At 49.6% G+C, this 24,791-nt stretch overlaps 1 protein-coding gene across 1 annotated transcript in view; it reads right to left on the bottom strand.

Moving 5' to 3' along the window:
• Positions 1-24,791, bottom strand: part of CACNA1G (calcium voltage-gated channel subunit alpha1 G) — a gene marked incomplete at its 3' end in the record, with an annotated part of 137,244 nt that overhangs the window by 68,531 nt on the left and 43,922 nt on the right. The window contains exons 4-9 of the mRNA XM_080356526.1: positions 20,338-20,435; positions 18,137-18,296; positions 15,742-16,033; positions 15,138-15,230; positions 12,672-13,482; positions 10,784-11,148 (exon numbers count right to left, since the gene is read on the bottom strand). Coding sequence (XP_080212652.1) covers positions 10,784-11,148; positions 12,672-13,482; positions 15,138-15,230; positions 15,742-16,033; positions 18,137-18,296; positions 20,338-20,435 — 1,819 coding nt within the window. The remainder of the gene's footprint in view (positions 1-10,783; positions 11,149-12,671; positions 13,483-15,137; positions 15,231-15,741; positions 16,034-18,136; positions 18,297-20,337; positions 20,436-24,791) is intronic.

The raw sequence follows: 24,791 nt of genomic DNA, 5'->3' as shown, positions 1-24,791 counted from the left end.
CCTCCGAGGGCCACAATACGGCAGCCAGGGAAGGTAGCATCATTCCTTTAACTAAATTATATATTTGGTAAACAAACCCCACCAGGATCCCCCCCTGGAAAGGGCATTTTGCAGGGACACAGAGCCTGAGTGCAGATCCTGGGGTGTCTTTACAGGACAAAGCCTCCTAACCCCCACCCCAATTACAGCACGTCTGCCATTGCCTCAGCATCTCTATTAAAAGAAGAGTCTGCTAATTCTCTCATCAGTAGCAGCAGTGACTAATTAAAAGGAAAGCAGGCTATGATTAAACGAGCAACACCCAGAAAGAGCGAGATACAAGTGCAATTCAGCTGTGGCACGAAACAACATCTCTTGTGATGAGTCTTGGGTAAATACTGAATTTTGTTTCCAGGACACCTCGCCTTGCTGGACACAGAGCTGTGGCGTCCTGGATAAATCATTCCCCGTTAGCTCTGTGTTTGCAGAGTGTCGATTTGTTGATGTACCAAACAGCACATTGACAGGCTCTGGCAGCACATGAAACAGGAGCCGACAGAGCAGCATCTCTGACGAGCATAGGAGGACGGTGGCAGCCCAGCCGTAGCCCTGCGTGCCGGGGTGCAGGCTGTCAGTATGGGGAGGGGATGCTCCCCCTGCCCTGCTCAGAGGTTTCGGATGGGGCTGCCTGGCAGTGGGCAGGGCACTGCTAGGGGGCAGGCGGAGGAGAGGGAAGGTGACCCTGGGTATTAGGTGTTGCCTCAAAGAAGTATCTCAGAGCGGGCCCAATACCTTGTCCTTTTTCAGCATTCAGCTGTAATGCATTTCTTTGGGTTGTTTTTATTTATTTTTTTTAATTAATTAGGATCTCACAAGCGAGGTTTCTAATGGCAGAAGGGACATGCTCTGTTTCTGTCTGGGCACAAGGCGGTGGCACACACCACTGCTGCCTGTGTGTGGGGCTTCAAGGTGTCTGCTGAGCAAGTGAGGTTGTGGGCAATGAGGGGAAAAAGCTCCTGAAGGTGAGGACAGGGGCTGGGGTCATGAGAAGTAGGAGCCAGAGGAGCTGTGCTCCCCAATTCCTGCAAGACAAGCCCTGTCGTGTGACAAAATGCAACCAAGTGCCCTGGCAGATGGTGCACAGAGCCTACAAGGCTTCTACTCCTGCCTTCCTCCAGCCACGACCCGTAAAAGGGAAATGACAGTGCCATGGCACAGGCTCTGCATCATTGCCAGACCTGCCCTCAGCACCGTAGACACGTCTGGTGTGGATCCATCCATCCCTGTTTCCCCTCTGCCCAGGCAGCGAGCTCCAGGCTGAGGCCAAGCCTGGTCTTGTCCAGCCCCTGCCCCCGGGGAAGTCAGCACAAAAGAGCAGAAGCACCCCAGGGTGTTTCCTCTCTATCTCGCCAACAATAAAATAAAATAGAATAGAAAAAAAAATCTGTCTTGCCAAAGCAGAGGGAAGGATGGGGTGACAGGCCAGGAGGCAGATCTCTCCTGATCCCCAGGGCTCTGCTTCTGTGAGTGAATCCAGAAGACCATGAAAACTTCAAAACCATTCAAACGGCTGCAGAATAAAACCTGTCTGAAATCATTACCATGGTAACTAAGGAAAAATAACATTGAAATAAAATACCAACCTCAGCTATTTCACAGGAAACACCAGCAACGTTTTACTGACTCATCACTTGCAGATTTTTAATATATATACATAAGAAAAAAATCAAACAGGTCACACAAAGATGCGATTTTTCGACCTGACACTGTTCCACTAGATTGTCTCCACTCTCTGCAGGGGTGCAGGCACACATTGGGTCTGCCTTAAAACAGGAGCCAGACCATCGGTCCTGGGGCAAAACGTAAGAAATTCTGATGAACGGAAGCAGATATTAATTAACAAAATGATGTGTCCTTTTTCTTGCCCTCTCCCATGCTCAGTTCCCCATCATTTATAGCTCATGGCCATGTCCTCAACCAACAAGTCTTCTCCATGCCCTAACCTCATCACACCCACAGTATTCCTCCTGCCGCTGAGCCACGGGCATCCACAAAACCACTTTGATTCCCTTCAGTAAATACAGCGCCTCTCAGCTCCAGAGCCACTTGCTATTTTATAAATAGAAACTCAATCCACGCATATTTTCAGTGATGACATTCATTGTCTTTGGGGCTCCTTAAAAGGCATCAGGCTTTAGCCACTGTCCCGGGTCTAGCAGCTCCAACCTGAGCCATGCTTAAATCAGAGCCTGACAGACTGATAGGCTGTTTCTACTCATCCTTTGCCAAATCGGTTAAAGAAAACAATTCAGAAAGTAGCAGAATTGCAGAGACTTTTGTTTTGCTCCTCCTGGGGTTGGACACACAGAAAAGGCAGCGTGTTTGCTGCTCGGTGGGCTGAAGGAGGACTGCTGGGAAGTTCAGGATTTATAGGCATTTATTAAAAGGAATTGACTTTAACAGACAAGCGAACAAGTCCAGTTTCATCCCTTCACCACACGGGAAAGGAGGATTTTGTTACGGTTTAAATGGAGGCTGAATATTTCATGCCACAGCAAGTAATGCTGTAAGAAAAGGAGGAGAGCAGCTTTCATTTCGGAGAAATCAGAGCTGTCTGCACAGGAGGGACTCCCCTTCCACCACCACCACTAATCTCCTCACCTTCCACCCATTCTTCCCTGTTACAATTCACAAATGTCCCTTCCCAGCCCACATCTGCAGAAGGAAGGAGCTGAGTCCCATGGCCACGGCACCTTCTAGTGCAGGACCTTCCTCTCCACCACATCCTTGCTGAGCAACCATGGCCAGCAACTGAATTCCCCAGTCCTGATGGGGCCATGTCCTCTCTGCCTCATGTCCACCTCAAGCTCGGGGTACAAATGAGGGGATGAGCCCCACGCGTGATGGAGAACCTCATCAACCAACCCCAAAGGGACCTGCCATGACCTATCCCTGCCCAGAACCATCAACAGGACCTGCAGACCATGCTCTCTTCCCCAAGCCCTGGGGCTGAGCTCTCTTTACCACTCACACAGCAGATATTCTTGCCTGAACTCCTTATCTCTCTCAGCTTGAGATTTCTGGATGAATATTATCCTAGAAAATGCAAGAAAAACATGAAGTGGCTCATTCCTCTGCCCAGGTTTCAGAGGAGCTTAAGCTGAACAAAAGCTGCATTTCCACTTGGTCACACCTTGTAAGTACTTGAGATTTAAAGCCCTCTATTTCTAGTTAATCTAAACCAAGTTTGAAACTTATCTCCCCATTACTACTTGAGAAGGTACCAGGGGGAGGAAGGAAATTAAAAAAAAAGAGAAAGAAAAAGGCTGTCTCTGTAGGGCTCCTGCACAGTTCTGCTGAACCTGGGTTTCTGATGCTGGTAACACTATCTCTAATGCTGACAGACATCCACGGGGGAAAAGCTGGTCGTTTCCTAACATCAGCAAAAAAACAATTGTAACAAAAGAGCTGAAATCCAGCAGAGATGAGGGAAAAAACACTCAGCTCCCGTCCCTGCTCCCGCTGGGGCTGAGCGGGGTGGGAAGGGGTTCTGCGAGGACACGGGTGGCAACGGGGCAGAGTCACGGCACCAACAGCATCGGGACCAACTCTACCGGGAGAACTGGGAAGAAAATTGATTGATCCCTGGGAAATCACCAACAATCAACAATCAGGAGCTTTTACGGACAAAAGCATGTGCTGGTGCAAGCTGAGGATGCTCCAGAAGCTCTAGCTGAGTTTGCTGGCTTCCACCCAAAGGGAACAACCACAATAATCAAAGAAGGAGCAGAGAGACACGCACATCTATCTGCAGAGAGCAGTGATTTTTCATCAGCATGGGGATGAAGTGAGTTTCAAAAGCACACATCATCTCCCCATTTCACTGAGCCAGAGTCTCTTCTCAATGCTGCCTGAGCAGAGATAACGCAGGGGTACGGATGGCAGCTGAAACAACAGCTGTAATGATAGGATCTAAGGCAGCCCGAGTATTTCCAGCCTCTGAACTAAATTAACAGGAAAGGATTGACACTTAATAGTTCCCCATCCAGGGAGCTGAAGAAAACTTTAGATGTTGGAAATCCACATAGGCTCATCCCTAAAGCTTGCAGAAAACTGAATTATCTGATAAAAAATCCACACACTTTCCAGTTGCCTGAAATCTCATTACATTTTCAAATCATTCAGTCTCCAGAACCAGGATAAAGTCTGCTTTATAGGCACAGCCCATTTTTTCAATAACTGCGAGGGCTGTGGCACCCCTGTATTTTGCATGACACTCTGAAAGAGCTTTGTCAGTGAGTCAATAAAACACACAAGTTCCTACAAGACCTCATAAAACCTTCAAATCACTGAGGAGAGGAAGAACCCCTGAGGTCCATAAAAAGAATTACCCCCAATAACAAACAGAGAGCTGATTTTGAAGTCGGTGATTCTAGTGATTAACAGCTCGGATGACTTCCATTAGCGTTGACTTGACTCCACCAGTCTCCAGCTACAAACTGTTAATAAGAGTAATTTCTGCTTAAGCAGGAGGTAATTGAATACAGCACATGCAAATCTATAGGGCATCTCATTTTCCTGCTGTGGGAGTGCCCTGTGCAGCTGTAGCACCGGGAAATCGAGTTGACACCAGCTACAAGCCCTGTGTTGGGCAAAGCCAGCAGATGCCGAGGCGGGGAAAGCCTCACTGCGCTGCCAAAGCTTTCATCGCTTCGCCAAGAGTAGCTGGCACAGCGCTGGGGGGATATGTGATGGAGTTAAATAGAGACACGGGGTAGGCACCAACGTGGAAATGGAGATATCTCTAGGAAGAGATGGTGCATGAACACGGGACCCTGTGAGCTCCCAGAAAGAGCCTGGGGCAGGCAGAGGCTTTCCAGGGAAAGGCTCTCTTGTTGATTTAAGGAATGCACACACATGGCAAGTGCCCTCCTGAATCAAAGCCTAATGAATCAGATTCATACAGGGAAGCATCAAATTAGAAATTTCACCGCAGAGGAAAGTCCAGCTGTACTATTAAGGCCAAGGTTGGAGTAAAGCAGCTGGGGTGCAGGGTTAAGGGGGTGCAGCACTGCTTTGCATCTCTGTGTGGGACGCAGAGAGCCCCTGGTGCCGCACCAGCTGCTGTCTGGATGTGGGACAAGTCTTTGAGCCCCTGCACTTGCAGAAAACAATTCAAAAGAGATGCAAGAGATATCAAAAATATTAAATAAAAAAGGATTCCCTTCCTGACCTGGAGGCTTGAAACAAATCCATGCACACGAAAGAAGCCAGAATTCAAATGTCCTGGATCTAGATGACATAGAGCTGCAGAGGTTGGAGGGAACATGGTGCTGCCTATGATCACCCTGTGCAGCCAGAAAAGGGCAAGCTGGGCAGCACACACCTCACGAGCTGCAGCTCATCCCTGCATCCCCCACAGCCTCCTCGGGAGGCAAACAAGCACGTGGCAAGATCTGATTTGGCACACGGGGACGTCAATGGAGCAGCCTCCGTATGCCTGACAAATCTCCAACACTCCTGCAGCCAGCAGCAAGTGTTCAACTTGGCTTGGAACTGGTGGAGATTAGGATGCTCTTAACCATGAATTCCTGGGAAAAAAGTGCTTCTATTGCCCTCCAGCCTGCCCAGAACTTTGGACACTAGCACAGACTCAAGCACCCCAAGACCTGGGGCACCAGCTTGACAAATCCCCACTGCCCAGCTCCCTGACACCACTTCTCCATAGAGAAACTAAATTTTCCTCTCACGTGGAGAAATCAATCAGTGAGTGTCAGGACAGCTAATAATTTTCAGTTACCTTTCTCCCTGCACACTAAATTCAGGCAGAAGTACATCAATACCCTTTGGGTGACTGTTATTAATGCCTGAACCTGGAGCCTCACGGCAAGTTTTCTAACACTGCTGCGCTCACTGACCCTTCACCTCCCCTCTCCGTCATCCTGGATACCTAAAAATTTCACATCCTCTGATGCTGATTAGGAAGGCTCTCATGTTTTTCAGCCCCACTGTTTACATAAATGGATACATTAATGCATTTTGCCAGCAAGCTTTCCTTTGACGCTTTGGCACAGATGGTTGATATTTCCATGTTGCAGTGGCTATTAGATTGTAATGTTACTGGTGACAATTTGGCTTTATCTGTACCATGTACACTCCAGGCCCCTGCAGCAGGATGCACAAGGAATCCAGCCTGAGATACCACAAGCTGAGGCTGCTCCTACCTTCCGCAGAGGGAGTTCGCACACCTTGGTTCAGGGCACTGCTGCTTTGTGGGTTCCTAAAACCCCTTACTGTAGCTGGGGGTACCCCAGCGGTTATCCTGCTGCTGGAGGGATGTCAAGCATCACCTCTTCCCACTTCCCTGGGAATTGCTTCCTGTGGATGACGAGACTTTTCTCCTTGGGTGCTGTCCCCTTTGTCATCTCTCCAATTTGCTTTTTAAAACTTAACAAAAGGTTCTCCACAGGTCTGAAGCAATATCCTCTTCCTTCAGAGACACCGATCTAGATCCAAGTCCCCATGATCTCCAGCCGTGAATTTGAACCGACTGCAGCTTTGGGGAGGCCAATGCAGGACTCTCCAGTCTCTTTCTTGTTAACAATGGCAATTCACCGCAGAGACGGCGGCTGAAATTCAAGCACTATTTAAACAAATGAGTATGTAGGGTATAGTTCATACAATGCGAGTTCAGACAAGGAAAAATCAGAACAGCCAGGCAGCTCAATGCGAACCAGATTTTAAAAACAAAAACAAAACCCCAAAGCCCTTCCTCAAGGAAGCCCTCGCTGAATTCTTTCCCCTGCTGAGGAGTCCAACATCACGCCTTGTACTAAAGCCTTTGCGTTTCACTCCAAGGAAGGATTTGGAGAAGAAAAAGAAAAAAGAAAAGCAGCACATTATGGAACACAGTCTGGCTTGCAGCCAGGGCTGGGGGGAAAGCAGCACAGAAACCCTCTGGTTTAGCAGCACACTTTACTCCTGCTCCATAGCAGAACAAGCTTTTGCAAAGCCTTAGCCGTTTGAACCCGCAGCGCTGCAGTCTCAGCTTCCCTAAGGCGAATCAGTCAATTGGTTCAACAGTGTATTTAAAATCCCCCAGAGTCTACCTTTAAATCACCTTTATATTCCTCTACCCAAAGCTAATAGTTTCTACCTGCATTTTCCTTCATCTCCGTAGAAAAACAAGCTATTTAGCAGTCCCATTAATAATCCGCAGCAATCTGGTTGTCATTTCCCTGATGGAAAATTTCACAGTGCTGCCCGGCAGCAGCAACACGGCGAGTGCTCCGTGCACCTCCAGCCGCTTTCCTCTCGCTAAACCCAGCGGTCATGGGGAAGACAAGAGCCAGAGCTGACCGGGTGGGGAGGATGGGCACAAACCACTGAGCTAAGCCTGGTCAGGTGCTCCTACAGCTCCCACACGTGTAGGAACCACGTGGAAGTAACCTGATGCTGAGTGAGAAAGTCAGCAAGGTCATGTCAGAAGGAGCTTAGAGGAAACCTAGCTCCTGAACCCCCAGCCGTGCGATGGTAAAATGTTTATTGATGATAATTTTACTGTGGAAAGTGAAGCTTTAGGTTGGAAGGTCCTAAGGTAGGAGGTGAGCTCCTGGGGACACCAACTACCTTAGCTATGTGCATCCAGCACCCCTGGTCGTGGGTGCTCAGTCTGGACAGGTTGACTGATGTGTGAATGCAAATAAACAGCAAGAGGTGGGGGCCGGCGTTTTCAACACACTCCCAATTTCCACTCGTTTTGATGTGCCTTCTAACCACCACTTTCATCTTAAATAACCCAGCCTGTCCCAAGACTGTCAAGCAAGTGACTGAAAGGCTGTTTCAGTCTTCCAGACATCTCCCATGGAGAAAAGCAGGTCTCACCAGCATGCCTGTCCCAAGGTGAAATGCAAAGCCTCCAGAGAAGTGTACTTCTGTCCCCAGGCTATCATGAGGACCTCTGCTGATCAGCTCATGTTCTGAAGTCCAGGATGCTCTGGTGGTCCCAGAGCTGCTGAATCCCACCCAACTCTGCTGGAAACAGATGGAAGGTAGATGTCTTCCTCCCAGGGTAACCACCAGCCCATCCTTCTTCTCACACAGTAGCTGTCAGCATGTCCTCTCCCCTCTAGCAAGGTGCTGGTAAACAGTACAAGGCTTTTGACATGGCACCATAAAACTTGTCCTGAAAGTATTTATTCCTAATATAGCCTGGTGTGCCCAGAGTGGCCTCATGTGAAAAGCCCAAGAGGTAAATATTCATTAAATAAGCAGAGAGCTTAATATAGAAAGTCACAGAGTCAAGTACTCTTCAAGCCCCCTCACGTCTTTGCAAACAATCAGCCGATGAAGATAAATTTGATGCGGTTGATCACTTGCACTTTTAAGAAAGACTCTTCTAAAACAAAACAAAATTGCATGTTTCAGTGTTTATAATCTCTGCAGAAAGGCCTGGGCCAGCATTTCTGCCTTCTAATTCCTGCTCTCATAACTGTCAGATTACGAAACAGCAGACTATAAGCCTCCTGAGTTTACAGAAAAACACCTCTCTGCTCTCTGCCGCCACTTTGAGCAGATGAACTAATAAAAACAAGCTCCGCTATTCACTCCAAATGCCTGGGAGAAAGGAATCTGGAACAGTAGTAGCTTCAAACTACCGCCAAAGAAAGCAGCCACCCACAGTGTCTGGAGTACCCCCACGCTTATCAGCTTCCTTCACCTCATTACCCGAAAATCACCACAAAAATCTGCCTTTCCCATCCAGCTGCCGGCTGGGACACACCGCTGGCCAGGGCAGAGGCCAGCACCCCGCTGCCCTCCTTCTCCCCAGCCCAAGAATTAAGTAGCTGTGTTGTTTATCAGGTGTTTGGTGATGAGAGCTCCCTCAGCCACCCATCAATGGTGGAATGGTCCCAACGCATGGACGCGCATGGTGGGAGCCTGCACCAGCATCTCCCAAACATGCTCCTAATAAAGGGCAACAAGCTTTGACAATCTGTACCTTGAACACTCGCAGCAAAGACATAGCAGATCTGCTTTCACCTTTCAGCCAAAGGAGGAATAGAACTGTTTATTGGTTTCTGTGAGCCACTTCCCCCCAGGTTCTTAAGAGATGATCTTCCCGATATTATTAAATAAAGGTGGAATCGCTCAAGCTTCCCCATGCAGCTCCCCTGGCACATCCACCAAGGGCAGCACATGAAGGTGAAACCTGTAGGACTTCTGAGCGCATCGTTGTTTAATGTGTACTGAAAACAAGGGTTAGCCAGCCAGACTGTATTAGGACGTCAGGGAGAAGGCACTGGCTGGAAGGGACACATTTAGCACAACCGCGTCTTCCTGGCGTTCGGGCATTGAGGCATTAATGCCACGGGAGGACACGGAAATTTGGAGACAGTCTGCAGCCACCACCCCTGCAACTGGGAGCTGTGGGAGAAACACCTCTGCGTGCAACTGCGAGTGACTATACAAATACAAAGCATGCCAGGAAGGGAGAAAAGTCAGAAACAGCCATGACCGGAGATGCAAGGGAGTTCCCAGCAAAGGCTCGTGCTGGGACAGGGGTGGTCTTGTCTGTCTGGGAGGGCAGAGCTCTGGCATCCCAAAAGAAGCACAATGCCAGTCTGACTAATGGGAGCCCTTTAGCACTGGAGGGGTATGTAAGAATGTTTTGCAGCATCTCACCATCCCTCCTAATCAACTCTCCCCTCCACATCCAAACCAAGCCAACCCACACCTGCAGCAGGACTGAGGGCACCACACCAGGCGTGCCACCGGCAGCAGCCACAAAACTGACAGTGAGACCACACCACACAAAAGCCTCTCTAAAAGCAGAGCTCTTGTTATCCTGATAGAGACATTTCAAGAGGAACATCCTTTTCTTAATTACTATATATTGGGAAAAGCTCTGCTATGTGACAAGTGTGCAAGAGGCTGGAGCAAAGTCAGCCTCTTGCCTGCAAGGACTCAGATAATCGAGCGGAGAAGTAGCCAGCGACGAGTCTATTTTGGACTCAGTGTGCTGTTGCTAGAGCGTTCACCGGGGAGGCAAAGGCATTTGTTACCTCCTCTCCAGGGACTGCAAATTCAATAGACTTCCCTGTCTGCAGCTGCACCAACCCCAGAGCCCGCAGCCACTGCCGGTAGCTGGCACAAACCCAGCGGCAAACGGCTGTTCCCTCTCCTTGGCCCCTGTGCCACAGAAACCAGTGACGTGCGGTGCTGCCCAGGTGATGGTGGACTCAGCACAGTGCTGAGCATCCCTGGCGGGGCCGGGATGCAGGAGCTCATGCAGCCCATTACCAGCCCATGTGATTGCTGCCTGCCTCTGCCTGCAAGCTGGGAGCAGGCTCCGAGGACAAAAATCAGCCTTGCTCTGTTCTGGAACTCTTTTTATTTATGCTTATCTCAAGGGTGGGTGGGTGTCAAGGGGATGGGAGCAGACCCATTTCAGTAGGGCCCAACAGTAGGGTGAGGGACAATGGGCACAGACTGAAATATCAGAAGTTCCAGCTGAATATGAGGAGAAACTTCTTTACTCTGAGCCCTGGAACAGGCTGCCCAGAGAGGTTGTGGAGTCTCCTCTGGAGATATTAAAACCCCCCCCAGACAAAATCCTGTGTGATTTGCTCTGGGTGAACCTGCTTTAGCAGGTGGGTTGGACTAGATGAAGTCCACCCTTCCAACTCCAACCATCCTGCGATTCCTACAGCACCCAAATGCCTCTCACCCCAAACCATCTCATCAGCAGCCGGATTCGGACCTGTCACACCACCCACATCCCTTCTGCTGGGACAGCACTAACCTGCTCGTGGTACTCGATCCCCATGCTGAGCGTGTTGATGAGAATCGCCACCATAATCCCACGGCCAAAATACTTGCTGTCCACGATCTTCCGGAAGGTCTCACACACCACGTGCCAGAAGGCCAGCACCCGACTCGCTTTCCTTGCCCGGGCTCTGCCCCGCTGCGGGTCCCGCTGGTCGCTGTAGTGGGCATCCTGCGTGAACTCGTAGACGCCCTCGCTGTCCGAGTCACCCGTCTCGTTGTCCGTCAGCTCACCCTCACTCGCCAGCGCCTTGAGGCAGTAAGGGCAGCTCTCGGGGTTGCAGGAGCCGCTGTCCAGCTTGTTGCAGGGGCTGGAGATCTTGCAGGAGCTTTGGCAGGGACCTGAAATGCCAGCAGGACAGAACAGCCCATCAGCGAAGACAAGGGGACCACAGGAAGCCACAAGAGCAACCCCCCAATCCCCATTAGCACCAAGCTTTTGCCCTCAACAGAACAGGCATTTCCTAAGAGGAAAAGGACTCCTGCTGGGTTAAAGAGCCCTAGACAAAACTTGGGCTCCCCAGCACCTTCTCACAATTTAAAGCCCTCTTTGCTGCCCCCAGGCAGACAGAGCTCCAGCCCAGAAGCCACAGCCCACCTCATTAAACCTCTGACCATCATGGCTAGGAGAAAGCAATCAGCCCCCTTGGCCCAGGCAGGCTCCGGGCTCTAATTATCAGGACCACCACCACCTCCTTTCCTGCTCCTGCTGTTTGCTGATGCTTGGAAATCATCAGCTTCCCCCTCCACAAGCTGCCCTCAGGTCCCAGCTGCCAGGTGGCTCCCAGGTGACATTCCCAGCAGGATGTTCCCCAAAAATCCCACCAGCTGGCTGCAAGGGAAGAGTCTGTTTGCAAAGCACACTCTTGACTCATGCCCAGCAGCATGCAGGAGGTATGAATAAAAACTCAGTGCTAAACCAACTCAGAGCCAAGCTCTTCGTATTCATTATCTGGGCAGCTCTGAGCTGGGGACAGGACTTGGGCTCTTCCCTGCACAGCTCCTGGCTGGAAAGGTCAGTGCCACTGTGGTGGGGTAGAAAAGGCATTGACCATCCAGGAAAGCTTTGCCAGAAATGCTTCTTGGAGACCGAGAGGGTTTGGACTAGACTGGGTTGAGCTCCCAGACCTTAGGATGGAGAGGGGGAAAGAGCATCTTGTGAGGAAAGTTTGAAACCCCGGGTCCAGGAAAGCTGCATTTGGTGTCTGGCTCTGTTACGGGCTTCATGAGTACATCATAGGTTTTAATACTCAGCACCTGCAATTGACATTGATCACTCATGCAAACAAGACACTATCTCCCTGAGTCTTGCGTCCTGTGAGAAGCAGAGCTACACAGTGCTCAGGGATGTGCTGGGATGCTGATCGGGAAGGTGTCCATGCCCAGGCTGTGGGGCATGTGGTGGGCAAAGCAGCCACCTCCAGCCCCTGCATGTCAACAAGGAAGGGACATGGAAATTTGGAAACAGCTGGGCTGGGCTCCAGCTTTGCTGGGTGTCATTGAACCTGGTTCTAGCTGATTTGGGGAGTGCAGGGATCTGGGAAGCATTCCCTGTAACTGCAGAATAAATTGGTTTCAGGAGGAAATGGTGATGGGAAAGAAAATGGGTTGATTGAAAAAAAGTAATTTCCCTTGGATTCTAGCAAGTCTAAAGTCTGGGATGTTGAAACCTCTCTCCTAGTTTTGGCTATAAGATGAGTTATGTAGGTCAGAAGATTCACATTGGTCTCACCTGGAAAGCTGTCGCCTTTCTCTGTAACGTGAACTGAAAAGAACCCTGCAAAGATTCAGAAAGAGACAGAAATTAGGCTGTATCTTGTATTTCTGCAAGACAACCCCAAAATGATATCCAGCACCCGGCTCACCTGTGCTCTGGGTCTCCAGCAGCTTGTGCATGGTGCTGTATGGCCCGGGTGGGATGTTGAGGCTCGTCAAGGTGCTGCTCCCCGCCCCGACTGCCGCCTCCCCCAGGTTCTTCTCTTTCAGCATCTCGTGGGAGGTGCTGGGGTGCACCGTGGGGTACACCTTGCTGCCCACGATGTTCTTGGGGATCCCCTCTGGGCTCGGCAAGCCAAGGACCGGCTGTGGGAGGGATGAGCGGCAGCACACGGGCTCAAAGTGGCAGTCAGCATGGTAGATGCTGTGGACAGACTCAGTGTTGCTGGATGCAGCACTGGGGGCCCCGTGGGGGTTCGATGCCGAGGGGGGGAGCATCAGCCGGTTGGTCCCGTTGTGAAGTGAGCTGGTCTCCACATCGCTGATCTCTGGGCTGGCACGTGGTGCTCGTAGGTTCCCATTGCCCAGGTGATAGTGGTGGTGGTGGTGGTGATGGTGGTGGATGAGGTGGTGCACAGAAGACCTCTTCCTGCTCCGGCGCTTCCCGGCATGCCGGTCAGCCCCTGCCTTGCTTTTGGGGCTGGTGAGGAAGCCCATCCTCACGCCCACCACCCGGTAGACCTCCACGAGCTGCTTGCTGCCCTTACGGGCAATATAAACCAGGTACTTGAGGAGTTCATCATAGCAGCTGCCTGGTTCTGAAAAGCTGGCGAGGGTGCTGGCATTGGACAAGTAGCGGACCCTCTGCTCCTTCATCAGCTGGCTCTCACGCTGCTTCGTCTCGGAGAACTGCGTCGCTATCACCACCAGGCAGAGGTTGATCATAAAGAAGGAGCCCACCTAAGGGGACAGAAGCCATCAGCCACCTCAGGGTGGCCATGCCCACCCCATAGCCCTGCCTCCCCCCACACCCCGGACCAAGAACCAGGGGGAAAACCCCAACCAGCCCCATCTTCTGCCTCACCTAGTGGGAACCATCAGTAGGGACAACCAGTGGGGATCACAGAGGGGCTGACTCACCCCCCAGCCCCCATCCTGGGAACTCCCACACCAGCGCTCCATGGAGGACATCAGAGATCAAAGATGAGAGAAGATTATTTTGACAAAAAGCTTTTGCTCTTGTAAGATGGTGTTTTTCTCTCTCTGCAGACAGCGGTTGTAATTATCACAATTAGTGGCATTACGATGAATGCGCTGAGCCTTCCTGATAGGAGCTTTTTTCCTGGCAGCGTGTGGGCAGATCCCTTTCCCCTGCTAACGGGATTTGCGGGTGACTGTTACGCAAGGGCATCAGCAGTCTGCACCCACAGCTTGGAGATTTTATTGCCAACCAGGGCTTCAATGAGGTTCTGCCTTCTGCAGAGCCCAGGCTGGATCATAGGGAATTACTGACGTGCTAACAGGCTATCACACACTGCGAATGGTGCTCACGCAGCATCTGGAAAAATACGGCTTGCACTTTCCTCTCCATCATTTTGGGCAAGCTGAGAGCAAGGGATTGTTTCTTTATTGCAGGCTAATAGCTATAACTAGGAAAAGCATCATGGACTAAATGACCTCCTATCTTCTCATCAGGATTTGAGTCCTGGGTTGTTGAGGAGCTGAAATTGCCACAATGGCCTAATGGACAACGTGCAGCTATTTTGCTGGACTTAGTCCAATTAGACAGAGAGAAAGGGACTCATCTCACTTATCTCAGCTACATCTGAGTGAGGCACCTAATGACCCTTTAGAGTCAAGAGAGAAATAGGCACATCAAGTCTGCAATGCATCTAATTTATTTTGGATGTCTACCTTCGGAGGAGATGAATCACCCCCTTAAAGCACCTATTTTTCTCCCTTGACGATACAGGGAGTCTAGACAACGAGCACAGCCAGTCACCATAGACAATTCTGCTTCCATAGACGAAGCCCATCATGGAGCCTAACCCACAGAAACTCTTTGTTGGTTCCTTTGTGGGTGGTCTCAGATGACGCTGTGAAATGTGGGTGGGCTGTGGGCAGTAATCTCTTCCCTCTTTTCTTCATGTGCTTCTCTGAAGTTCAAGACTGTTTTCCTGAAGTGTCCCCTCTGCACCAAGGACCCAGCCAGCTGGGTTCTTCAATCTGGGGGAATTTCTGGGCAGCCTTCCAGAGCTCATAACCTGACCAGGGGAAATGTCCCTAATTTTAAACTTAAATTCAAGGTGGCAACTAAGAGAGAGCACCTTAGACCACAAGGAGAGAAGTAGTAGAAGCAGCAGCAACAGAAGTGTGTCTACCATAGCTTAAGCACATATTTCTTTCCTTCGTGGTTGCAGCAAAATACAGCTGCAATAAAATGCCATAGTGAAGCTGCTTGTCTTCCAGCAGGCTGGTTTCTATTTCAGCTATTATATATTATACATTATATATTGCATATTATTATATATCATCTGCCCTGTTCCTCTGGGTCAGTCAACTCTGCTCTCTCCAAATGCCAGGAGGATCCCCCATGTTCCCCCAGGGCCACTCACAATGATCAGGAGGATGAAGTAGATGAAGTTGTAGAAGGAGTGTGCATCCATGACAAAGTACATGATGTCTACCCAGCCTTCCAGAGTGATGACCTGGTGGAGATAGGAATGGAAAATGAATCCATCAAGGCTCCGTTACAACATCAAGTGCACAAGCAATGTTTCTCCTGGCTGGGTCATTTCTGATACCCGGTAGCTGGTCTTGGTGCAGTATGAGACACCAAGGAACCAAATTCTGCTCCTGCCAACGCCAATAGCCACATTACCAGCTGCCAAGGCTGAGTCCAGCCCTTCTTTTCCAGCTGGACCTAATGCCCACTACTACGTTTTCCAGGGGGAAGAGCAGTATCAGTGTCCTGCTTCACATCCCACTGCACACACAGGGTTTGGAGACTTGGGTTTTGTCCATGCATATGAGACAGAGGACTCTTCAAAGCAGGCATCAAATTGTATCCCTGACATTTTGACTGCCTGTGGACTGCTATATAAATGCTTGCCGGTGCAAAATAGCCCCCAGGAGTGCAATTACATGGCCCCTGGGAACATGTTGTGGGGCACAACCAGCTCTTCACCCACTTTGTGACAGTTTGCAGACAGGGCTCACCTGAAATATCGCAATCCAGGCATAGCCAATGTTATCAAAGTTGATGGCTCCCTTGAAGGGGTTGTGCTCCCCAGCAGAGCAGTTGGTGTAATACTGGTTCCAATTAACACAGGATGTATTGGTGGTGTCGTTGTAAGAATAATAATCCAGGGTGCACTCGAGACCCTCTTCTCTCCGCGTTGGGATGCTCCGGCAGTAGCGCATCCCATTCTCCCGGGGCTGTGAGCAGATGAAGGGGCTCTCATCTTCATTCTCTGTCTGGTAGTATCGCTCCAAATCCACCGTGTAGGGGCTGAAAGAGTCCAGACAGGGCTGGGGTTTGCACACTGTTTGCAGGCAATCTGGCAGGGTAACAACTGCAACAGCAAAATCTCACATCTGTTATTCTGGATGCTAAAGCTCCTTTTTGTTTTTATTTGGGGGTTTTTTGGGGGGGCAGGGGTTGGGGTTTTTGTTTGATTGTTTGTTTGTTCTTTTGGTTTTTGTTTTTTAAAAGGGATCCCCTTGGACTTTCTGCAGCCCCACGGAGGTTATTATGTCCCTAACTGGGTTTTGGAAACTGAGGCAGCACATTCGGCCACTCAACAACCTCTCTGATGACATTTTTAGGAGTTACTCCATCTGGAAATGTTCAGAGTTTGACTTTAGGGGACTAAGAGCAGGGTTCAGCCCTGAAGGTCTTCTCTGAAATGGCTTTGCTGCAGTAAGATGGAAATCCGTCAGTTTAAGCTCCTGTATTCTCCTGTCCTCCTGGAGATGCTGAGAATGGCTTAGGGAGACTCTAGGTACAAGGACCTCCCAAGCTTCCTAAAAAACAGAGACAGGGCCTTCGTCTGCATTTTGCAGTGCCTGTTCAGCCCATAGATAAGCTCTAAATTCTCTCTGAGGGCGGCCTTACCGCAGCAAACCAGGCAAAAACACTTTTCAGGGTGATGAAAAAACCCATGGCCAGCCAGAAACTGGCTTCTCGCTCTGCACACAGCTACCTCCTTAACGCTGCCAGGACTGCCACTAAAGCTCACAAAGATATTTTTAAGCCTAGTTCAGCCCAGTTAATTCCTGCAGAATCGCCTTTAATACCCTTCGAAGCTTATCTAAACCCTGGAATTCTGGCTCACTGAAACAGCACCCAAACCTGTGGCTCTATCGGCTTTACTCAGTGGTGCAGCAGTCCCTCTGCTCTGCTACCACTTATGGAACAGGGATGTGCCCTGGGAATGACTCTCCCAAGTGCCCTTTGAGGGCAGGACCTTACAGCATCCTCCAGTACCTAAAGGGACCTGCAAGAAGGCTGGAGAAGGATTGTTTATGAAGGCATGTAGTGATAGGACAAGGGGTAGTGGTTTTAAAGTGAAAGAGAATAGATTTAGATTAGATATAAGGAAGAAATAGTTCCCCATGAGGGTGGTGAGACACTGGAACAGGCTGCCCAGAGAAGCTGTGGATGCCCCATCCCTGGAAGTGTTCACAGCCAGGTTGGATGGGGCTTTAACAACCTGGTCTGGTGGAAGGTCCCTGCCCATGGCAGGGGGGTTGGAACTAGATGATCATTAAGGTGCCTTCAACCTAAATCATTCTATGATTCTATGACCTACAAGAGGGGTGGCAACTGATTATGAGATGTGTGGGAGAAGATAAAATCCTGGAGTGTTGGAACATACATCAAGGGCTTGCAGAGATCTGCCTTTCTCCTACCATTCAGACAGAGAGAGGTGGTGGAGAAAAGCAGGTATGGAAAACATATAGGAGAACAGGTATGGAAATCCTGGTCTGAAAGAAATATCTACCTGATATTTCAACCAGTGTTAAAATATTCCTACATCTGGCCAGGAAACTGGGTGCTACAAAACCCCATTTGATCACAATTGTCCTCTGGACCTTAAAATCCAGAGGTTTGTGAAAAATAACAGTTTGGGACAGGGACTATCTCTTGCTCTGAGACTGAAAAGGATCTAGCATCCTGAAATGTGCGGTAGCTACATCAGCCTCCCCTGGGGTTCGGGTGGGACTATAAATACCATATCAATAAACATCACCAGCTGCTGAATGGGATTCAGACCTCAACGTCTTGACAAATGCAGAAAAGGTCGCATGTTAATGAAATGCTGAATTCAGACAGCCTGAACTCTTATTCTCAGGTTTTTTTTGGAGACTCTTATCAATCAGAGAGGCTCCCGAGTGCCAGCTGAGGGTTATGGACAGCCCTGCAGGACTCCAATGACACGTTGTCCCAGCTCGCTCTGTTCCAGCCGCGCGTGCCTGGGCAGGAGCTGTGGGGGCATTTAGGAGCAGGGAGCATTGACAGAAGAACCAGGGCTTTCTGATGGAGGACATCCTGGTCTCCTGGAGAGACAGACTGGTTGGAGAGACACTTCTGCTGCCTGCACAGACTCACATGCTGAAGTTCTCGGGGAGGAAGCAGCGGTTCCTGAGCAAACCTGCCCAGAGCTGGACTCCCACAATGCCAAAGATGAAGAAGACGAAGAAACAGAGGAGGAGGACGTTCCCCAGCATGGGCAGCGTGTCCAAAAGAAGCGTCACCAGGATGCGCATACCTGAGGCAAAGAGGAAAAGTCCAGGCTGAATTTTCTTATTTCAGCTACGTCCTCCTGACCTTTTCCTTTCCGTCCATACTTTTCCTTGCAGTGACAGCCGCTGCCTTCCCAGCCACTGTTGCTTGTCACCCACACATGTCTTCCAAACTCCCACAGCTCCCCAGCCCTCTCTGGTTCCCCTCAAAGCCCTTGGGTTCCCCCCTCCATCCCTGCCCTGCTCTTCTCCCTTCACTCCCCATCCCAAGTCCTCTTCTCCTCCTAGCATTGTCCAGCAATTATATGTCTCCTTTATTCTCTGGGACCAAACCCTGACATTCTCCCTTGCCCAGTCATATTACTTTCCCCACTCCATATATATTAAAATTCCCTTCCCTCCCTAATTCCCCTCATCTATCCTAAATCCCCTCTCTTCCTTAAACTACCCAACTCTCCCTGGCAGTTAATTCTCACAAGTTCAGGAACAGCCAGTTCTGCAACAAAGACAAATTGATGGTGACTTCAACTTGACATTTACACACACAAAAAAATTGATTTCGTCTGACGTCTCTGTAATATTCTGCTCATCTCTGACTCTCCTTCTTCCCCATCTTCTGCATTCTCTCACTCGCTGATATTGATTTTCATTTAAAGAAAGCTTTACTGTTGCGCCCTTTACTTTGATACTTCAAGAAGACTTTTTCCCCTCATTCTGATGCTGTCACCTCCTTCGTCAGGGTTTTTCTCTACTCCTCTACAGGGGAACAACCACCTTGCATCAACTACTAATTAACTGAAATTACTTTCTGTGTTTACTCCATTTACCATCATACAAAACTCTCTTATTTTTCTTCTCACCTTACATTTCTGTCCCATTGTAACACCATTGCAGAGAAGCCAAGATAAATTGCCCAGGATTTCAAAATACATTAAGTGAATTACATCCCCGGTTAGACAGTGGCAGATAAATTCAGCCATCCATCAGTTCAGCAGTGGGGACAAAAAAAAACATTGCAAACAGGATTCTGAAGCTACCGTAATGATTGAAACAGCAGCAGCAGCAAAGCCAAATTAAGTTCAAGAGTCAGGATCAGAAAAATAAATAGAGCCCAGGCACCTCCAGCATTGACAGATGGAACTGAAGCTGAGTAGTTCTCATCAAGGCATCGGCTAGTTCAGAGAGAGGAGTTCGGACTTGGGTTTAATTTGTCTAAAACAATGTTGGGTTCAACACCCAGGAGTGTAGGACCAGGAAAAGGACATTTCTGGTGCAGTTGTACTTACATGTATCACATCCCATCTGTACAGCATCCCAGAGGGATGGAGATACATACCACTCGCAGCACTTGGGGCTCTGCCCAGCACAGCAGGAATGGCTTCTGGGACACTTGGGTCACGTTTGCGATGACCAATGTGCCTCCGAGCACAGAAGGGACACCCATTGCTGCTCAAGGGGGAATCTGAGGTCCCCATGTGTGACCTGATAAACCAGCACTGAACAGCCACCTCCCAGCCCACCCAGGCTTGCTTGGGAGGTGTAGGGGATTTTGGCTGTACAGACCAGCTCTGGGGAGCAGAGCAAGATATGCTCCAAGAGGAGACTCCTCAGCTTCTCCTGGGGAGCTGTCTCCAGGGACAACAAGATTTGCTTGCCTCAGTTTCTCCAAGAAAGTCTGGAGTAGTGCAGGGAGGTGGGAGCAGCGTGGCTCAGACCCCTGGCCGTGCTGCCTGGCAAAGGCTGTTGGCTCAGCCATACCCTATGACCTGCATCTCTTCCCCTTAGCAGCCTCCTAGGACCCTCTTCAGATGAGAAAGAAAGGAGTGTAGAGACAGTCCTGGGTATCTTATTGACTGGTGGCTCATCTCTGATGCTAGAAGTGTCAAAAAGAACATTATTTAAAGTGGGTATTGGAAACCAGAGAGTGGTGGTAGGACCTAGCACTACCAGGCTTGGATGAATGTTGGAGCAATGTAAGATGGGAAGCATCTGTGTTTGCTCTTCCACCTTTGGGGCAACAGATATAAAGAACTTGCATCAGCCAGGAGGAATAAGGATCCAACTTACTGGGGACCCTGTTAATGGCCCTGAGTGGCCGCAGGACGCGGACGGTGCGGACGGCTGAGAAGCTGACGTTCTGCAGGTCCAGGGAGTACTCCAGCATTCTGCGGAAGACACAAACATGGAGGAGCGTCAAGGATCTTCTGGAGAAATGTTAAATTATCAAACACTATAAATCAAACCATATATGCCAACTGCTCACAGAGGGACTTGTTACTGCGTCTCTCCCATCAGGAGAGTTTGCCAGAGGAATTAATTAAGGGTTGTTTGCGTATCAGAATAAAGACAATGAGCGAGAACACGACACACCAGCTCACACAGCCACAGATCTTCTCTCTCTTATCTGCTTCAGTTACTGTTTTTGCACAGATCCAGCGCAGAAGCTTCCAAAACTTCCTGCACACTCCAGGAGGGCGATTTCCAGACACAGCCTTGTTTTTAACAACAACTGTACAGATACTTCAACAAATCTGGGTTCGCTGTGCTGAGCACCAGCACAACCTTGGAAAGCTGAGGAGCATCCCTGGTGCAGAACCTTTCTGCAGGGCACAGGCAGTGTGGAACATGGGACACTGAGCCCCGCGAGCTCTACCCAGCAGAGACCATTGGCAGGTGGGATTCAGGTTGTGGGCAAGCACACAAATCAAAACACATGACACTCACAGATACCAAATGCAGCAAACATGGACCAAGGAACCTCACAGTGTTCCTACACTGTGCCCGGTGGGGTTATTTCACAGCTCAGGACACCGAGGTACAACCTGCACATGGTTTAGTCTGAGGATGCACTAGGACTGCTGCAAGTCCCTGGAGTCCCCCAGCACCATCTCCCTCTGCTCTGGAACCTTTGCTCCAGCACAGCAGGGCCATCGGTCACATCCTCACCAGGACTTTGCTCTCCAGCTGCGGGAAAACACAAAATCTCTGCCCAAAAACATTCTTGAAGAGGCAGAGCCAGGCAAAGGCAAAGAAAAGGACCACGAGGCTCCCCACACAGCCAGGCTCCTGCTGCCACAGGCAACCACAGGATATTAAACACTTCCAAAAATTATCAGATTCCACCTCAAAGCTAGTTGGGTGGTTCTCTTCCTCCAGCTTTGATGGTTAGAAGCTTAACTTCCAGCCTAAATTTATTCAGGACAAGCTTATATGCATTTGTTCTTACAGCAGCACGGTCTTTTAGGTGCTCTTTGTTACTGTTGTTTACCCATCTGATGGATTCACAGAAGACAAATCACATCTCCTTCCTCTCAGCCTTCATTTTGTGAAACCAAACAAACGCAGCTCTTCCAGCCCCACCTTGCAGACAGGCTCTCTGCTTCCCAGTCACAACCTTTTTCCACGCCTGCCCTTGCCTGAATTAATCAGACCTGATTAGACATCGAACTTCTGGAGGAGGCTTTGCCAGCACCTTGCACAAAGGCATCAGTGCTGCACACGGGAGGTTTCTGCTCCTGCTGTGATCAACCAAACCCACTCTCCTCCCTCGCAGACATCGGCAGGTGAGGAAGACCCGGGGTGGAGAAGACCTTCTCTTTCCAAATACACAACTTCATTCTTGATGCAGCGACACTTTATCCCATTTCTCCTGATAGGCTCTAATGACGATGATGATCAAATCATATCTAAGATCAAAATAACCTCAACACATTCCCCTATATTTAGCTGACACCCACAGCCATGGGGCAGACCCGAGATGCGAACGCTGGACAGACACATATGAATGCTATGAGTTTGTTATCATTCTCTGAGCACAGAGGAAGGCAGCGTGTCCACTAAAGCCCGCCTGGCCCCAGGAACAACACCAGCCCCTTCCTCGGTGCGGGACTCACCACACTGGGTGAGCTTTAGCTCCAGTAAGGAGACGGGCAATAATTTCTATGGACTTTATTGGTGCTGAAGTTTCATTCACTGTTCGAAAATAAGATTTTTGTATGGTTTGCCAGATTCAGGTAAAAGCCCATGTCAAACATGCAGCTTTTCTTTCGTCTGTTATTAAAACAGAGGCTACCAGCAAACTTCAGGGCAGCATATGTTTATTTGCACCAAGACAAATCATTTTCTGATTAATGACAGCCCAAGACTCACTTCCAGAGCTGCGTGTGCTTGTAAGATGCAAAGGGCACGTTGTAAAATGCATTTTGATTAAATATGTTAAAGAACAACTATAATACCACATTAAAAAAAAAAATAACCAAACCACCCACTAGCTTGAGCAAACACTTTAGCACCAAGACCATGAGTAGGTAGATGCTCTCTACCTCTGCTGCCAGACATCTCTAACAGCGCCAGCATTATAGGAGCACAAGCTCAGCCCCAGATCTAAACTACAGGATTTTCACATTGGTGATAAATAACAGCTCAAGAGCCTTGAGAGAATCCAGTGTTGGGGGTGGAAATGTGGGTAAAAATCAGTCACTAAAGAGCAAGTCCAATAAGAATCCCACCACTTCCCAGCTCAAAGGTCACTTCCCAAGGCAAGGGGATGCACAGGAGGAACCAATCTACATCCCTGGCAAGGGGAGATAGCCAGGGAGCGTGAATGTCAGGATGTCCCCAACTGGCAAGGTGACAGGTGTGTTTACCAGCATATATAACATTTATGCACTGAAATTCTGCAGTGCAAAAAGCCCCTGATGAAGCTTCAACTCAAATGTCATTTCTGTTCAAACAGGAAAGTGCGATGCCTGTCACAGACCCGAGTGCCTGAACAAGTTAAAGGCTCAGAAAAATACTCAGCATTAAATAGGATGGATTCATGGCAAATGCTGAGAGTCGTCAGAGTGATCAGCAACCCCCAGTCACTGGAGTTATTCAGAAGGAGAGCGGAAATATTTAAGTCTTTCTAAGAATAAAAGTGGAGCATCTGCAAAGCCAGACGTAGCACGGGCTGGTGGTGGGATGCAGAGAGAGAGCTGATGCAAACCCTTGGCAAACACTCCTCTGAGAGGGAAACTCCCGGGACTCAGCAGACAGACAGACATGAGGGATGGCCCGGGATGGACCAGGCATCCAAAATTCATCCCTGTTCTGCCCAGAGACAGCAAGACTTAGAGCACGCTGGTGTTTCTTTCATATAAAACCCAAAGCATTGGGAAGGATCTCGTCAGCACAGTGTCAGGCAGCAGCCCTGCCTATGGCAAAGGGGTCACAGAAGTGATGCTCAGGAGCATCACGGGAGCAGTTGAAGGGGCTCCCCTCATCCAGTGGGTCTCTAAGAGAGCACAGAAACACTGGCAAAACCCTTCCCACACTTACCCGGCATCATTACTCCAACCCACCCTGCTCCCGTCCCCAGGATTACTCCAGCTCAGGAAGCAGAAGATGCTGGGAAAACCCATCAAAGCTGTGGAGTTTGTGCTGAGGGAGCTTTCCAATGAAAACCTGAGCTCTCCCCTTTCACAGCTGGCTGCCAGGGATGCCGTATAGCCAGGGGATGTGACCAAGGTCGCATAAGGAACCAGCGGCAGAGCAGCAATGCCTTCAGGCAGGACAGGATCCCCAGGAGCTGCCGGCAAGAGACAGGCTCACATTTATTCAGCATTAAAAGGTTTCCTAAACTGAGTATATAGGCACCCTTTATCTACAAAGCACAGCAATCAGTGGATAATTTTAAGCCATCAGTGTTGGAAAAGACAAGGGGAAATTTTTTAGGCAGCATTGTATCTTCAGACAGCTGGAAGGAAATTTCCTCCTGGCTCTTCCTGCCTCTGCTGTGCTCAGCTTTTGCTCAGGAGCTGCTTTTTAAGCCTCGAAAGCCTCACCTCATTCGTGGGTGTTGTTTAATTTTAAAAATACTCATTTTAATCAGCCCGCACAGAATAAAAAAGAACAGCACTGGAGGTGGCATGAGCCCCGCAGCTGCTGGATCTGGCCACACAGTCACCATGTGTCCCAGGCTTTTGAAGCAGCAGCAAGTTCAGCTGAAGAACTGAAAGAAATGAAACAATTCTCTTTAAAAAGAATCCTAAAACTTAAAAAAAAATACCCAGTCTTTTCACAGGTGGGTTTTAGCCAGCTGAGCTGCAGGGGAAGCTGCTGAGGGGTTTCTTTTACCCGACAGGTTTCTGTGAGTCAGGGATGCGGCTTGCTCAGGATTTTGAACCCCTGGAGGTTTGTGATCAAGAGTATCAGATTGATGTGGTTCTGTCACCTCTGCCCGGAGCAAAGATCACCTAATTCTGGATGAGCCAGGACACAGCGGGTCCCCAGGAGGAGGCTCCTGGCTCCCAGGACACTTGCACCTACCTGGGAAAGCACTGGAGAGAGGGAGGATCCCTGGAGAGGGTTTGGTGCAGCTTTCACTGCAGCTCAAAGGGGCCGCGGCTGTGATTGCACATTGGGTAATTGCCTGTGCAAATCGGCCACTTACACGGGCAATTACCTCACGGCACTAATGATGCCTAGGCAGCGCCAAGGGCACTGTGCATCCACATCTCCAAGGTGCTGCTCCTCAACGT

Source organism: Nesoenas mayeri (genome assembly GCF_963082525.1).
Source record: "Nesoenas mayeri genome assembly, chromosome: 19".
Taxonomy (NCBI): domain Eukaryota; kingdom Metazoa; phylum Chordata; class Aves; order Columbiformes; family Columbidae; genus Nesoenas; species Nesoenas mayeri.
Note: the sequence above shows the minus strand (reverse complement) of the source record. Positions and strands in the feature narration are given on the sequence as shown.